We start from the raw sequence: 14,403 nt of genomic DNA, 5'->3' as shown, positions 1-14,403 counted from the left end.
TTGTAAAATAATTTAAAAATAATTTTATGTTTGTGTATACAAATGTAATTCTACATATGCCTCAAGTATTAAAAAATACTGCTTTTTGGTTAGGCAATTAAAATGTTTTGGGAAGAATTAAGTAACTAATGCTTTCTTAAATCTCTCTAGGTAAAGAAAAAGAAAGAAAAAGTTTTAAAACTACCTGTGAATATTAGCTACATCTAAGAATGCCATCACAATCTTCATCATCAAAAGTATTGAGGGTTTCTTTTCCTTTAGGGAAAATCCTCAGTATCGTAGATAACAAAATTGTATGGCGAGATCATTGGAGATGTAAACGACATCATCAGTACAAGGTGCCTAAGTATCTTTTAAATAAAAGAAACTAGTATATTTTAATGAAATGGACATAAAGAAAATGGATGGGACCTATTTTAACTTTATTGTATATAAGTGAAGTGATTTCTTTAGGGCTTAAACAAGGGTTAGTCATTCTGATAGGGAAACTCCTTGATCTTGGAAATCAAGTAGTGAAAGTAGTTTTCATCACCTTAGAGACTTATGTGTTATTTATATATCAATGGATCTAGGAAGAGTGCCATAAAAACAAGATGTGTATCACCTTTAAAAGGAAAACAGTGACTCTATTCTGGTTTACACTGAAGGAGAGAATATAACCATCTCAAATATGTAGAAAGAATCATTTCTGGTTTTTAAAAAAGGTCCAAACAAAACAAAACAAAACAAAGGTCCTAAACTCTGTTCATATTGCTTTCTTTTCCACAATGCTTTTCTGTACACACTTGCTCAAGCTGTCTCAAAATGAAGGATACATCTTGACATTTAACAATTCTATAATTTTTCCTATTAAAATCAAAGTTTCTATCTAAAAATTCAATAGTTGTCTCTGTTTTCTCCATTAGAATTCCTGGGCCCACTGTAAGAATTTAGATTTTACAATCCTTTTAAAACTTATTTATTTATTTATTATTTTGATACTGTACATGTTCCAAGTACTTAAATTGTCCAGTCTGGGCTCAAATTTGCAGTTCTCCTGCCTCAGCATGCCAGAGTACTGGGATTATAGGTCTGCATTGTTTCAATGTTAATGATGTAGAGATTGTCCATTTTAATTCTTCTGGTTCACGTTCAGAATACAATATTTGTTTAGTTCGTTGAGAGTAAAATAATGCATGGCACACTTTGCCATCTGAACAAAAAAGAACAAAGATCACAGATGCTGTGCTTTACCTGTCTGTCATGGTCTTTTTTCCTTTGGTTTTTGCTTCTTACTTCTACTTCTTACTTTCAGGCTCTCTCACACTAGACCATACATGCTCACTCTCTGAGGCCCTAGGCCATGCATGCGCATTAACTTCCCCCTGGACCATGTAGGCCCTCCCTCTAAAGTCCTAGACCGTGCAAGCTCACTCTCTAAGGTCCTAGACCATGGGTGCCCACTATCTAAAATCCTAGACCTTGCACACTCACCCTCTAAGGTCCCAGTCCTTGCACACCCACTCTCTAAGGCCCCAGACCATGCACGCCCACTCTCTAAGGTCCTAGCCCTTGCACGCCCACTCTCTAAGGTCCTAGACCTTGCATGATCACCCTCTAAGATCCTAGACCATGCACGGTCACCCTCTAAGGTCCTAGACCTTGCATGATCACCTTCTAAGGTCCTAGACCATTCACGGTCACCCTCTAAGGTCCCAGCCCTTGCACGCCCACTCTCTAAGGTCCTAGACCACACACGCTCACTCTCTAAGGTCCTAGACCTTGCATGATCACCCTCTAAGATCCTAGACCATGCGCGGTCACCCTCTAAGGTCCCAGCCCTTGCACGCCCACTCTCTAAGGTCCTAGACCACACACGCTCACTCTCTAAGGTCCTAGACCTTGCATGATTACCCTCTAAGATCCTAGACCATGCGCGGTCACCCTCTAAGGTCCCAGCCCTTGCACGCCCACTCTCTAAGGTCCTAGACCACACACGCTCACTCTCTAAGGTCCTAGACCTTGCATGATCACCCTCTAAGATCCTAGACCATGCGCGGTCACCCTCTAAGGTCCCAGCCCTTGCACGCCCACTCTCTAAGGTCCTAGACCACACACGCTCACCCTCTAAGGTCCTAGACCTTGCATGATCACCCTCTAAGATCCTAGACCATGCGTGGTCACCCTCTAAGGTCCTAGCCCTTGCACGCCCACTCTCTAAGGTCCTAGACCTTGCACGCTCACCCTCTAAGATCCTAGACCATGTGTGCTCACCCTCTAAGGTCCCACCCCTTGCACGCCCACTTCCTAAGGTCCTAGACCTTGCACACTCACCCTCTAAGGTCCTAGACCATGCACGCACACTCTCTAAGGTCCTGGGACGTGCAAGCTCGCTCGCTAAGGCCCTAGACCATGCACGCTCACTCGCTGAGGCCCTAGACCGTGCATGCATGTTCTCTGTGGCTCTAGACCTAGCACGCTGGCTCTCTGGGGCTCTACACTGTACACACTCACTCTCTGCCTCTCTAGGCTGTGCACACTCACTCTCTGCCTCTCTAGGCCACGCACGCTCACTCTCTGCCTCTCTAGGCCGTGCACACTTACTCTCTGCCGGCTCTTTGGAGCGCCGGCCGCTGGATGATTTCCTCAGCAGCAGGCTGCGTCCTGAGGTAAAGAGGCTGGTCAGTTCTTCTAAGGGACTCGTGGGTGTCCTGGATCGAGAACTGCTGGGAGCCGACCCATAGGTGTTCACCGCGGCATGGACCATCTTGGCCCCATCCTGCGACACGGGCCTGGGGGTGGCAGGAGGCACTGAGGACGAGCTCCGGGAGAGGCTGCCGGAATGCACGGCGTCGTAAGGGGGGGGCCTCTTGAGGCTAAGCGGGGTCAGGGATCGGCCCATGCTGACGGGCGACGGGGAGCTGGAGTGACTTTGAGGGTATCCGTGGGGAGACTGGGTTCGGTACAGAGTGGAAGGGGGTGGAGGGGATGAAGACAACACAGCAGCGGCCGGGGCGGGGCCCAGGGTCCCAGCCTGGTCCTTGTCCAGCTTGGCGTGGCCAGAGGGTGGTGGCGCTCCGGCTGGTGGTGGCTTCATGTAAGACACGTTTTCCAGCACGGGGAGCTTGGTGACCTCCAGGGGGGTCAGCGGAGACTCGTCGGAATTGGGGGAGCAGTGCACAGGAGCCGGGGGGAACACCAGCAGTGGGGGCCTGTGAGAAAGCAGGTTGGGGAAGGGCGGGGGGATGTCACAGAGCAGACCCTTGGGCGTGCATGGCACTGAAGACTTGGCCAAGTCCAAGTCAGGCGCCGTGGGAGTGGCACACTGCGAGGAGCAGCTATGACGGTCCAGGTCACACTTGGGATCCTGGCCCAGGTCGTCGAAAATGGGGTACTTCATCTCCTCATAGACGGCCTCACTCTGGTCCTCATCCTCCTTCCTGAAGTCTCTGAGGAGGTTGCCCACCATCTCTATGTACACAGGCTCCTCCTCCTCGGGGTCCCCAGCGGGGCTGCTGACCTGGGAGAGCGAGGAGTCCCGCGTGAGCGACGTCCTCCGTGGCCCATGCTTTTTGATGTAGGTCTCATCGAAAGATGTGCTCAGCTGAGTGTTGGGATTCCTTTTAGGCTTCGGAGGGGGGATCTTCTTGGAATATTCATCACTGTGGGGTCTCGGTTTGGCTGACACTAAAAGAAGAGAAAGTAGTAAAATAGTTAAATATAATAGGAAGGCTTTCAAAAATGATTTGCACTCAGCATTATTAAGTTTCAGTAGGGATGGTCAACTTCATTTCTGGCTAGAGGGTTATGTCAAAAATCAACCACAGAGACAAATGTTCCCATATGCAGAAAAATCAGGCAGGCATGATAGGAATTCTGGACTTCAGACTGACTAATCCAGCCGATAAGTGCATTAAAGGGCCAAGACTATTCACTTCTCTACCTTAGAATTTTTAAGAGGAAATGAAGCTTGTTGATTAACAGTAATCACAAACTTTATCATAAATAACCTGCAAGAAATAAGTGAGAAAGAAACTCAGGAGAATAAAAATAATCCAGAGTCTGTTAGCACAAATGGTCACAAAACACCACAGGTTTGAGCCTTTTTACTGATGTGGTTGTGACACATGATCGTATCTCGCTTTCATTTAGGATAAACATTCCCTGACCTGCTGGACTTACTTAATCTTTGCCTTGGTTCAGATAAATAGCTTCCATGAAGATGGATCCCACAGTTCAGGGGAAATTGATGTCAAAGAAACTTATGAGGCTAGACAAGTTAATCTCCCCATCTGCAGGTACTGTTGATTATGGTGTATTTGTCTGTTTTTGTTCATAAGATCTCTTACTATACACCAAAGACTGTCTTGAGATGAATTTATGAGACATATTCCACTGACACATTACAACTCCCTGGAGAGTTTTAAAAGACAGTAACCCAGGGAATGATGTCTAAGCTTCAAGAATAGCTGCTGGAAACTCACAGCAGATATGTGTATCAATGTATCCCCTTTCTGAAGTCTCCTCCTTCCTCCACCCCCTCTTGAAAGAACGTAAACTTCTGACACCATCCACTAAGGTGGAGAAAACTGGAAAATGCCTGTGACTGAAACCCATTGTTTAGCATGCAGGGAAGCCAGTGGAGTCTTGTTATTATCTCATTATCTCATTGTGTTGATATATGATTATAATGATTATCATCATTATGCAATGTGACAGAATGTAGTCACTTACACTAGAAGGTAGCATGCAATTTAAGTTGACAGTATAGCTTCTGGGTGCAAAACCCGAGGAAATAATCAGGCTTCTCTATGACTTACAGCCTACAGAGAGGGAGGTTTCTCAGGCATGAATTAGTACACACTTGTGTTCCTCTTCCCAACAACCAAAAATTCTGTGTTGAAGCCCTAAACCCCAATATGATGGCAGCATTCTCTCCTTTAGCAGATAATTAGGTTTAGACAAGATCAGAAGAGCAGGATGAAGTCATTATGAGAATAAAGTCTCTCTGTCCTGTCTGTCTGTCTCGCTCTCTTTCTCTCTCTGTCTCTGTCTCTCTTTCTCTCTCTCCAGAATGTACAGAAAATGAATTAAGTCTACAAACCAGATAAAGACCTCTCAACAAAGGAATACTTTCTATCTTTCTTCTCTCTCTCTCTCTCTCTCGTTTTGTTTTTGAGACAGGATCTCACTATGTAGCTCACATTGGCCTTGAACTCATGGCAATTCTCCTGCCTCAGCCACCCAAGTGCTGGGATTAAAGGTATGCCGCCATACCTGGGTAGAAGGAAAACATTTCTAGAATGTAAATCACCCACTTATTTGTCTTCGCTGCCTGAGCCACCAAAGCCACAGAAAATTGCTTGAATGAACTTTGTTAAAGATCCTTTAGAGTTGGAAGGTGAGCACCTACTTTCACGTCATTCTTTGGCACTGGACTACTTTAATTAGCTTTGTTATTTTAAGAATTAATACGTATTCCTAGGCAGCCCTGTAAATTTCTCTTGTCCCTTGTCCCCTGCCGTCTTACTTCCTGAAGCAATGTCCCAGCTGCCTACGGAAATGCTCATCCTCAAAACTTGCCCAAGGGCACCCTTCTACCACATACTCTTATTCTGCCTCTTCTTAGCTGCTTCTCTAACCTGTGCTCATGCCAGGACACACGGCACTTAGACCCAATTTGTCTTTGGGTGTTCATTATACGTTGTTGTCCTTTCCTTTGGCATATCTGCTCCCTTCTCTACTCTAGTCCACTTCCTTAGCTGCTGTATAGCAATTCTTTGAGGATTCATTCCCTCATTACCTAGGCAGCATTCTTGCCCCTTCCCTTTCCTTTTTGTTGAAGAAAGCCTAATGCATGCAGTTATATAATTCAAGCAGTTCTTTTCCTGGTCCTCCTCCTTAGTATTGATGATTTTTTTTTTTCGGTACTGGGGATCAAACTCATGACCTTGCACTTGCAAGGCAGGCGCGATGCCACTGAGCTAAATCTCCGGCAGTACTGATCATTTTTTTTAAAATGTAAGAGTGAGAATTACTTAGAGAATAAAATGTTAACTAAATTACAGTTGACTCAGATAAATAAACAGATCCATTCCTTTAGAACTAGGGGGCTTTTTCTCTGTACACGATCTGATTTTCATTCTGCACTCTTCTTACAGACTCATAGTTCTCTCCGGAAAATCAGAGCACAAAACAATTTGTTTTCTAGCATACTAATATTTCTCCTCATTTATCATCTAGTTTTATCATGGTGCAAGTATTTAGTAAATAATTTGTACAGCAATGAAAATATGTTTCATCCGTCATATGTATGCTTTAAAAAGGTTTATCTATATAAAGAAGTGTCTGAAATTTTAGGCAACATCATCTCATAATTTATTCTACTTTATATTCACTCTAGGAAATTAAAATGTAAAAAGATTCATGTTAAATTGTAATTTCTTGATACTTAAAAATAGTCTTGAACTCCATACATACATGCTAAAATAATGCTGACAATAAAATGTGCATTCCAAATTTCAACACGTAACCTTATTCATCCAAAATAAAAAGGTGATTTGTATCACTCTTAAATGAACTTTAAATTATTTCTAATAAGCCAAAAGATAGAAGCAATAATTCCTGTTCAGCTTCAGAACACAAATTTTAGTGCTTAAAATAGCATAATGATAGTGGCATTGAATAAGCACAAAGTGACATTTTTGAAATGAGGTATTTGAACACAAAGGTTATGCACGGCTTTCAGTCACACCCAGATGATCTGTCTTTCACAGTTAATTTTGGAAATTCGCCATGTCCTTTGTCAATCTATCCTTCAGAAGTACATTTTTCTTATTAGAAAGAAAGTGTAACATTAAATCATGCTTTAGTATCTGTCAGTGCTCTTGACCTAAGAGGTGAAAAATAAAAACAACAGAGGTCAGTATTTTCTCTCGTGGAAAGACTGGGTGAGCACAGACTCCAAGAATTTGAAGGACTCTTAAAGATAATTTAGCTTGAGCTCCATATATTACCTGTGAATAAACATGAATTCCTTAACGTGTGCATTTTAAAAGAAAATCTCCTACCTTAAGGCTTGCATATCCTTTGTAACTGGGCAAACAAGGACCAGGAAAAGTGTACCACTCATTGTCTTATTCATGGCACAGAGTATCTCTTAAAAAAATCTCCTCTGGCCACACTCGAAAAGCACAACAATGATTTTTTATATTCTGTCCTAGACATATATTAAAGTAAGGAATTCAAACTGGGAAATGTGAATCTATAGGAGGGAAGTGAGGCCCACACTGTGTGACACTGGAATAGACTGATTCTCAAAGTGAGAGACACATTTCCCACTTTCAGCAGAATTGTGCTCACAATAACTCTCTTTTCACAACTCACAATTCCTCGGCTTTGAGAGATATTTTTATTTTCACAAGTCCCATAATACTATCCACAATTTTTTTTAATTACAACGTTTGTTCAAGGATGAAAACTGTAAATCCCCTTGATCTGTTTACAATAGGAAAAAGGAAATGTGTTCTTGTGAATAAAGTATTGGCTTTGGAGTTGCAGGACCTATGTTACAATCCTGGATCTTGTGACAAAAATATTAGAGACCTCAAGTTAATGTTTGGGTGCCAAAAAAACCAAGCAAGTTGTGCAACTGCCTTAGCGGTATGGGCTGAAAGGTGAGTGGCATGGTAGAGCTCTGACTTAACCAAAACCCAAGACTGTAACCCTCCTCTGCCTCACTCAAGGTCCAAGACATTATGCAAATTCATTTGAAGAACCTTTGCATTTACATTTACTTTTCTTATCTATACAATAAGTCTTTCATCAAAATCATTGTATTTTGAATTACTCATCTCAACCCACAAATTGTAAAATAACTTTGAAACCTCACTTGCAATTTAAAAGAATAAATGAGTAGATGAGAAAATGGGAGCACATTTCATGTAATAAGGGTTGTGTCTTAAAATAATACATATATAAATTCCCTAGGTCACATGTACTTCTTATAGGTTTTGATAAGGAATGTATGAAGAATCCCAAAGCAGAAAACTCTCTGGTTAATAGTCTCCAATAATGGCTCCATCAACTCTTCCTCTTTATATGCACATATATTTCCTTAATAAGAGGTAGAGTACATTCTTTTCCCCTGGTAGCTTCCAAGTCTTCCAAAAGAAGTCAGCTATCATGTAAGAAGTCTAACTTCTCAGAGATGACCATTCTTTAAGTAAACCCAAGCTAGCCATGGAGCAAAGAACCAACCAAACAACAAAATCAACCAGGAAAATTAAACTCTAGGCGGGCTGGGGATTTAGGTCAGTGGTTCTGCCGCTTACTTTTGCCTCACAAGTGCAAGGTCCCAAGTTCAATCCCCTGTACAAAACAAAAACAAACAAAACAACAACACTGTAGCCATATGAGCCCAGCATAGCTGTTCTAGTTATTTCCTGTTCACCTCCAGCTGTTTGATCCATCCCAGATGAGACAGAAGACATTCTGGATCAAGGAAAGACCATCCCCACTGTGTCCTGTTGAATTCAACCCACAAAATGGTGTGCAAATATTATCATTGCTTTTATGTCACTAAACTTAGGAATAGTAGTTATATATGTTGAAAGCTGAGATCAGAAGTGTGGTTGCTGCTACAACAAAATCTAAAACTTGTGAATTACTTTTGAGACTTGGTAGTATCAGCAATATGAAGGACAGTGAGAAAAGTATTGGGAGCCTGAAAGACTGGTGAAGAAATTACTAGCAGAGGCTGGAAAAATGGAGAGCTGTGTTAGAAATTGGGAAGAAATTGTGGAATTCTAAACAAAAATTCAGAATGTGCCTAATGAAATTGTGGACTCTCTTGAGGAACATTCTAGAAGCAGGTGAAAGTGTGAGCTTATTTGTCTTGGCTACACATAATCAAGGATTCCAAGAAATAGAGATACTGAATAAGGGAATGTTCGGTCCTCAAGCAGAAGTGAAAGGAAATACTTTAAATGCAGTATCGGCCTAGAAGCTTTCTCTGGGCAGAAAAAAAAACAAAATAAAACTTTGCAAAATAAAAAATGGTCTCAGGAAAATGGAAAATCCAGAGCTCTACCAATAAAATCTGTCTTTGTGCTAAAAATAAAAATAAGGGTACACTTACAAGATGCTTGTTGAAAATTCTGAAAGAGTTAATCTAGGGAAACCAGGATTTTTAAGACTTTTACAAATGTTGTTCTACAATACCCTAACCAAATTTATAAGTAGAGACAGACCTGTTTGTAAGCAATTTGAGGTTCTGTCTTTCATCTCACAAAATGGGAATAATTTGATTCATTGAAGGCCCACAAAATTTGTAAGGGTAGTTTGCAAAGCTTTGATGAAAAGTCAAAGAATCTGTTCAAAATTTACATTAAAAAAGCCTCTGGGCCTCAAAACTGATAAAGACTGCAAGTGAGTTGAGAAAACTACTCACCTGTAGATATAGCTCTTTTCTTACAGACACTAATGTATGACTTGGAGAACAGACTCAAGAACTCAGGGATCAAAATTAAAAACCACAGAGAACCAAAACCAGGCAGAATGTATGGACCCTAATAAATACTTTCGGTCCTCAGAGTATGGAGAATTGGTCACATGTGCAAATGGACTTCTGAATTCCTATGGGCCAGTGAATTCTATGTGCTGTCCCATCCTCCAGCCACTATTTTTTCTTTTTTTAACAAGACTAGACATACAGTTTCCCTGCCCCCAATACGCCACTGTGTGCTGGTTTGCATAGCACAGATAAACTGTGCTTTGTGTTCTCAACCTTTGCATATGAAGTGCTACCACCCAATAGCTCTGCATGAGAAGCTCCACTCAAGGAGATCATTTCATGAAGACAAGAATTAGACGATGAAATGTCAGATTTCAAGCTGATGTTGGAACACAAGGAAACTTCTGCACAAGAACATGAGACTATTTTGTCTATCGAAACTATTGTAGTTAAAGGGTAAAGGGTAGACCCTCACCAAAGACAGCCACCCTCAATTTCTTCCTTCTTCTTACGCATTCCACCTATCAACAGACAAAGTCTGTCTCTTCTTGAATGAGAAATGGCACTGTGATGTTCCATGACCAATAGAATTTGCATTCTGGGTCTCTGACTTAGGAAGACTGGTAGCTTTCACTTCCTCTATCTTCAAAGCTAACTGCCATGGAAGATCACTTAGATCAATATGGTATGAAGAGGGCCAGGGATTTAGCTCAGTGGCTCTGCCGCCTGCCTCAAAAGCGCAGGGTCCTGAGTTCGATCCCCAATACACACACACATACAAAAAAATGCCATCAAGAAACCTAACCTAGTCATGTGAAGAGGCCCTGTGGAGGAGAGATGTGACTCAGTCCATGGAGTGAAGCAATCTTCACTCTTCCAACCTAACTCAACTGCCAGCCAAGTACAGCCAAATAAGAAGGCCTAACCAGTATCACAGAGGGCAGAGGAACCACCATTTAAAAGCCAAATCAACTCACAGAGTAATAAAAAAAATAATATATGGCTGTTGTTTTCAGCCATGGCATTTTGAGTTGGCTTACAACACAGCAATAGATAATTGTGAAAAAACTCAAAAATTAATTTCCTGTGAGTGCAGATATCTCAGAGAAAAACGCTATTGTCATTTTCACAGAACAAGGGTACAGATTGTACCTTGAGGATACAGAATACATCCCTCCAGAGTATAGAAATTAAGGAAGTCAGATTGCTTCCTGAGTATTATAAAATCACCACAGGATGATTCAGAGAAGAGATATAAAACGGGATTACAAACTTGCTGGTTGAAAAGACTGGATTGAAATCAGAGTGGAAGTATTAACTCATACAAAGAAATTACAAACTGAAGTGGAGGCTGCTAGCTGCAGGGGATGCAAAACCATGAGACTTACAGAGCAAACCCTGGTAGCTCCCTGGGGACCGGGAATCTGTTGTATCTCTGTTATGGAGACAGATGCAGCACGCTTGTAGAGCCGGAAGCCACTCTACCCATCATTCTCCTTAACAATTTTCATTTCCAAAGTATACACATATGTTTCTCCTTAAAAACTACAAAGGAGAATTTTGGTTTCATACACTTATCTCTTTGGAGCTTGGTTACCATGGCATTGGACAAGATGGATTTTCTGAATTTGTAGACTGAAGCCAGTTCCACAGCAGGGTAAATACACCACAATAACACCATTCTGTTGAAATGTGTTCTGTTGAAATGTGCAGCCAACATACCCAAAGAGACACAACACTGTTCACAGTATTTACCCCAGGTTTCTTGTTTGAAATTTCTGTGCCAGCACAGTATCTTGTTTGTAAATCATTCTCTTGCCCTAGACATGAGACACCCAGTAGATGCAGCCCACATACAGAGAAGCAGGAATGGTAGCCCTGCTGCAGGCACTGTTTTGGCTACTCAGGTATAGGTGCTCAGATTCCACTTGTGTTTGCATTCCTTACTCAAGCCTAAAGGGAGGAGATGCAAGAACCGGAACAATATATCATCAGGGTGAGGAACTGTTCTACAAGTGTGCTCTCAGTTGAAGAAGGGATGCTAAGATATTTGGTTCTATCACCTAAATGAGGTGGAAACCAGGGCGTAAAACAGGGGAAATTTGACAAAGTATAGTGAAAAGAGAACACACTTTGCAATCAAACAGATGGGAATTCCAATCTTATGCTCTACTGAATTCCCCTAAGCCATTATTTCTTCTTCTACAAGAAGGAGATATTTATAGGGCTGATTATGAAAATCAAATGAGAAAATCAATATGTTCATTTAAAACTCTTAGCAGAATGCCTGCCACTTGGAAGGGTCTCAGAAAGGGTGTCTATTCATATTTTAGTTTCTCTAGGACATCAGATTTATTCCTGCTATCAAGAATTCTTGTGTCCCCTATACAATGCTACTCAACTTCAAATAGAAGTCTGTTCCAATAAACTCATAATAAATTGAAAATAGTGTAACTTCACAATGTATTTAATACCATTAAACTTGCCAAACATACTACCTTAGGAACACAATATGCTATCATGACCATTAATCTTGATTCTTCAACTTCATTGGAAAAAGAAACACCTAGTAGATTAGTGGAGCACATTACTGGCTGCATCAATGCTGGTCATGGAGGCATGGCCTTGGGTATTATATCTTGTCCCTAGCCTATTCCTCTCTGGCACTATTTCTGTTCTCTGCTTCCCAACCAGCATGAGGTAAGCAGCATTGCTCCACCACACCCTTCCACCATGATTTCTCTGGAGTAGCCAGTAATGAACTGAAATTACGAGCAAACAAACCTTTTCTTATTTAAGTTGTGGTGTCAGATATTGTGGCTTAGTTACAGGAACACGAATACAGCTGTACTATGTTCATTGTCTTCCTTCATGAGTGCATTGCTGACAACTTTTATATCCCCCCTCCCAACTGCCTAGCATCACGAGAGTATTGTACCAAGTATCACAAGCCTGGGAATAGATCAACATTCAAAGAATGGCTCCTCTAAATATGTGCTGTTGTCACACCATCATAAACTCAAAATATTCTAAGTCAATCCATTGTAAGGCAGGGACCATTTGTACGTAGCTGGCTCCTTTACGTCACTCAGATATCAGCATGAATGTCACCTCTTCAGAAAGGTCTTCCAGAATCATTTGATCAACTCTTATCACTGTTGGATAGTTCTTATTTTTATCTGAACTTATAACTGACTATGTAGGTATTTTCATTTTCCTTATTTATATTTTCTGTGAAAAGAGTGAGGAGCAGGTCTCTGTCTTGGTCTTTGCTGAATAATTTATGTAAATTTATTAGAATGTCACAGATTCATGGAAAATAGTTGTTCACTGTTGAGTTAATGGGGCACTTTTGACATTCTTAGAGGCAGCATTCAAGATTGCAGGTATTTTCCCATGACCTTGAAGAGCCACTAGCAACCCTATGCTTTTGCATTTCCTTAGGAATTATTTAACTTTTGAGGTATGGAGGGGATGAGGCTAATGCAAAGTAGTAACAGGTGCAAAAAAATGAAGATGTGGGCTTGAATGGGACCAACAAAGGAAAACTCAAAGTATCCATGTGGAGGAATTACAGTGGATCAATTAAATATTTTACCTGCCAAAACGGATGGCAAAAAAAATTAAAAAGACTCTGCTTTTAGCTCTCTAATATTCTAAGAAATAGTCGTAGAGGGACATGCATGAACATGACAGAGGGAAATCAGGAGTTAGATGCTCTGATATATGAAGCACTCAGGAGTTACTGACTTTGGGAGCATGGTCCTAGTCCAAGAAATCAAGGGTTCAATCATTTCTGGGAGGACATTTCCCTTGTTGATTAAAAAAATTTAATTTAATACAGCAGCACCATTAAAACAGTATCACCAGGGCCGGGGATTTAGCTCAGTGGTTCCGCCGCCTGCCTCGCAAGTGTAAGGACCCGAGTTCGATCCCCGGGACCAAAAAAACCCAAAAAACAAAACAAAACAATATCACCAATGTGGAATCTAGGAAACAAAGATATCCTAAAATTCTCTTAATTCATCCTTCCTGGGTATGAAAGTGGCGATGATGTACTGAGATCTCTCTGGAGCTGAATGAGTTAAAATACATGGACTGCCACAGCCAGTATTTTCTTAGCAGGAGAATAGCATATCAAACTTCCAGTCATCCCCCAAAGATAATTTTTTATCCTTTTCTTCAGTAGCATTCTTCATATACCCTTCACACTAGCTACACCAAATAACTATTGTTCCCTAAAACTTGCAGATATGTTGTTGTTCTCACCTTCCTCATACATTTTCCTCTGCTCCTCTATCATCCCACCTAAATAAAACCCTTCTTGTCCTTTAAGTCAACTGTAACATCACCGTCTCTTCCCTTTCCTCTTATTATTTGCATTTTTTTTCATTTGGGCTTCACCAGAATTAATTCTTTATTTTAAATTTCTTCACGACCTATCTTGCAATTAATTATAAGCTGTTCTCTCCTAAAGGCAGAATCAGTTCATATGTTTAAGATCCTAACAAACTTAACACACAGACTTGCTCTCAGTAGACAATCAATAGTTCCTATAAATAACTATTCACTGGACAGTAAACCACATGTATAATTTAAAGTTTTCAAATCCCTTTTCTCATGTATCCCTTTAGATTTTGTTCTGTTTTCCTTCCATTTTCAAGTTTTAAATAAAATTTTATCTCTCTAAAGTTTAGGAGTACTCAATCTTAGAAAATTAATTTAAATAAATATACACACATGTTGCTACAAGTTCCCCAAGCCAAGAGCTCACTGGATGGTTTTATCTCTGTATATGAACCACCTCCATCCAGTGGTTTCTCAAATTCTAGGAAATTCAAACCAGGAAAAACAATACATAGGTTTAAAACTTAAGAACAGTTGGGTTATGAAATTTCAAATTGTAATTT

General features: G+C 40.9%; 1 protein-coding gene across 5 annotated transcripts in view; it reads right to left on the bottom strand.

Annotated features, from left to right (window-relative positions):
- Window positions 1-14,403, bottom strand: part of Nyap2 (neuronal tyrosine-phosphorylated phosphoinositide-3-kinase adaptor 2) — a 174,503-nt gene that overhangs the window by 106,112 nt on the left and 53,988 nt on the right. For 3 of the 5 annotated variants that reach the window (XM_087209320.1, XM_087209321.1, XM_087209322.1), the window contains one exon: window positions 1,015-3,666. In XM_087209320.1, coding sequence (XP_087065446.1) covers window positions 1,301-3,666 — 2,366 coding nt within the window. In that variant the 3' untranslated portion in view covers window positions 1,015-1,300. Of the gene's footprint in view, window positions 1-1,014; window positions 3,667-14,403 lie in introns of those variants that run through there. The other 2 variants (XM_087209323.1, XM_087209324.1) reach the window with 1 other exon arrangement.

The sequence above is a fragment of the Heterocephalus glaber genome, unplaced genomic scaffold (genome assembly GCF_053883595.1).
Source record: "Heterocephalus glaber isolate CG9 unplaced genomic scaffold, H.glaber_assembly_v1.0 deba00001004, whole genome shotgun sequence".
In the NCBI taxonomy this organism is placed as follows: domain Eukaryota; kingdom Metazoa; phylum Chordata; class Mammalia; order Rodentia; family Bathyergidae; genus Heterocephalus; species Heterocephalus glaber.
This window is presented reverse-complemented; position numbering and strand designations above follow the sequence as displayed.